General features: G+C 38.8%; 1 protein-coding gene across 2 annotated transcripts in view; it reads left to right on the forward strand.

Annotated features, from left to right (window-relative positions):
• LOC101846657 (cAMP-regulated phosphoprotein 21) overlaps positions 1-2,963 on the forward strand; it is a 76,892-nt gene that overhangs the window by 32,945 nt on the left and 40,984 nt on the right. For both annotated transcript variants that reach the window (XM_005100601.3, XM_005100599.2), the window contains one exon: positions 1,046-1,175. In XM_005100601.3, coding sequence (XP_005100658.1) covers positions 1,055-1,175 — 121 coding nt within the window. In that variant the 5' untranslated portion in view covers positions 1,046-1,054. The remainder of the gene's footprint in view (positions 1-1,045; positions 1,176-2,963) is intronic.

The following is a 2,963-nucleotide window of genomic DNA, read 5'->3' on the forward strand; positions in this document are numbered from 1 at the left end:
CCCCCCCCCCCTCATATGACATATGACGATCACAGCACACCACAGTGGCCTACTTTTCTTTCCTTCTGTTGTTTTTGTCCTCTTGGATTTTTCCCCTCCTTGTCCTACTCTGGGCAACTGTTTTCGTGCCATTGTGCTTGTGGCTCAAACCAACAATGTGTGATATATGAATTGCGGTAATCGTTGAAGAAAGCGAGGTGAGTTATGGAGTGAGTGAAGTCTGATGACAAAGTACAATTTTATTTGCTGAGTAAAGCAATGGTGACTTAATAAAAAAATTAGTAATTTTGCCTCATTATCAGTAAAAGAATAACACAGAAGCAACTTGAGTATGATTGCCAAAAAAAAAAAATCATGAGCTTTGTTTCCTTGCAAATAAATCATTTTACAACTGTTACAAACTGTCAGTGTGTGGGTGGAAGGAAAGGACTATGGTTTTAGACTTCCTCAAGTTTCCTCCCTGTAGTCCTCATTTTTGCTAGTCGTGAATTTGTTTCTTCTCAACTCTTTGCAGTCGCATGCAGATGTAAATTGGATGAACACATGGGGAGTTAATTAATCATACTTCTTCTTCATTTGTATGCTGGGACATTGTGTACCACTCAGCTCGGGTTGGCCCTGACAGGCAGGGTTGTTGCAACCTTTCTAAATGATCTGAATAGTGCTTATAGGGTTGTGAAATATTTATAATTACTATAAAAAATTACAGGACTCCTGGCTGACCACCAGGTAGAGACATAATGATTTGAGTAAGTAAAGTTTAGAGTTAATTCTCTAAGTAGCCCACCTCTTCATCATCATCCGGTGCCTTGTCGACTGGCATGGGTGATCATGGACCTCTACTTCTCTCTTTCTTGCGTTGCAGCGATGGTGTCTGTAGTTCTTGCTGTTCCCAGCCAGCCATTTTGTCAACTTGGCCCACCTCCTAATTGACCTAAATTGTGCGGATGGAGGAGCGTAAGAAACAGCAACTGGGACATAAAAAAAAACACCCATGAAAGTACATTGATTATAATGTAACTCTGTTGTGTTCTCTCACCCCCAGGGTGCCGCTATGTCTGAGGTAGAGCGTCGGGCGGCCAAACTGTCGAAGCAGAGTGAGGTTGATGAGGCAGAGCCCACCATCCCGCCGGATCCCCACAATGTGGTCACCGTGGTGACCAAGCCTGCAGGAGGTCAGGGTTCATGTTTGGACTCTCTGAGGGCCCACGTCTGTCTTGTGTCTCTGTCTTCTGTGTGATAATGTTCTTGTCTGTCATTGCAGGTACAGTCGAACCTGCCATGACGACCTCCTCTTTAAGATGCCACCTACACAAACGGCCATTTTCCAGTTCCCCCCTTTCGTTTTTTCTATAAAATTTTACTGTGTAATACGGGCACCTGTCCAATGCGGTTGCAGCCATCCTATTTTAACACACAACCCCTATCACACCAAACAATAACACCTGTCTTAGACGGCCACCTTAGTGACTCCATTATGTTTTGTCATAAATCATCCTTCACAATGGGCGGCCGTCTTACGCAGGTTTGACTGTAATTGGAAGATATTATTGATTGGTCTTACTTCTTTTCATTGACTCTAGTTTCTGTTAATCTACCTTACTTTTTATGTGCATTAAATGACTGTTATTTAAGATTTTGTCAGTGTGCATCTCTCTCAATCTCTTTTCTCCAACAGACAATTTGGTGCCCTAGAATTGCAAAGTTCTATCTGCTCAGTACCTAGTTTTGAGCAATTTGACTTTAAAAAATTTTGAGTTTCACAACATGGTTAAAAGCTTTTTCGAGTGCAATTCTTTGACTCTGCTGAATAATCTTATGATTTTGATAGGCCAGATAGAACATTTGATTTTTGACTTCATTGTCTTTATAACTCAAAATGTAAAAAATGTTAGATAAAACTTAATCGTTGTAAATAAGTGAATGGTCTGTTGCTCTTTATGTTTGTAGTCTATCTTATGGCTGGCTGATTACTTCTTTGTCTGACTGTCAGTTTGTCTCAGTTTTGGCTGAGTTCACCTCGTCGGTGGTTGGCGGGTGCTCTGGTGTGGTTTGCTTCTTCTTTCTTATCAAACATCTATCGTCCTTATCTCATCTTCTTATTTTTTATGTTTGTTACTCTCTTGTAACACCTCTAATCTTCTGGTGCTCATTTGATCTTCTTATGCAGTTGCGAGCGCCGTAAAACCTCTACTAAAACTAAAAACTGAGTTCACCTCACTTTTGGAAATGAGTGCTTATTAAGTGACATTTGACACACTTTGTATTTTCTTAATGCAGTGTATTATGTTTTTGCCAGCAGTAAAACTTGTTTTTAATGTCTGTGGCTTTAGCATCGCATTCTATGAAAAATAGCTTTATATTTGCAGGGCAGTGTGGCAGAATAGGTTATTAACAGTTGTTGATCATACCATTGTTTTCTCCTTTAACCCTATCCGTAAGCCCTGGGGTCATTTTGTACCCCTGGGATTGTATTCTTCACATTTTAGAATACCTCTAGTGCGACGATCTCTTTGAAATTTTCAGTATTTCTCAAAAATTCATTTTGACAGACTGCTATGCAAAGCGTAGGGATCGGATTGACGAGTAAATTTCCTCTTTGGAAAATGGTGGCACAGAGTTCCCCACGTCTTATGGATACGATAGTAAAACATGACGTATGGATATGATTAAGACAACAAGCTGGATTTTTTAATTAGTACTTTTTCAAGATATTTTGTCAAGGAATCAGGGTTGGTGATTTTTTTGATTTTTTAAATAAAGATAAATCGATTTTTTAAATTTAAATCAAGATTTTTTAAATTTAAATTGGATTTTTTTGATTTTTTTAAAGATGTCGACACAGTTTGGGATTTTTGGTGGCTAAAAGTAAGTTCTTTTAGTGCAAAATGCATTGTCTTTATTTTAACTAATGATTAATTTAAGCAACTGCAATTTTAGAAAGCCTTATTCTGCTATGTATA

Source organism: Aplysia californica, unplaced genomic scaffold (assembly GCF_000002075.1).
Source record: "Aplysia californica isolate F4 #8 unplaced genomic scaffold, AplCal3.0 scaffold00253, whole genome shotgun sequence".
Taxonomy (NCBI): Eukaryota; Metazoa; Mollusca; class Gastropoda; order Aplysiida; family Aplysiidae; genus Aplysia; species Aplysia californica.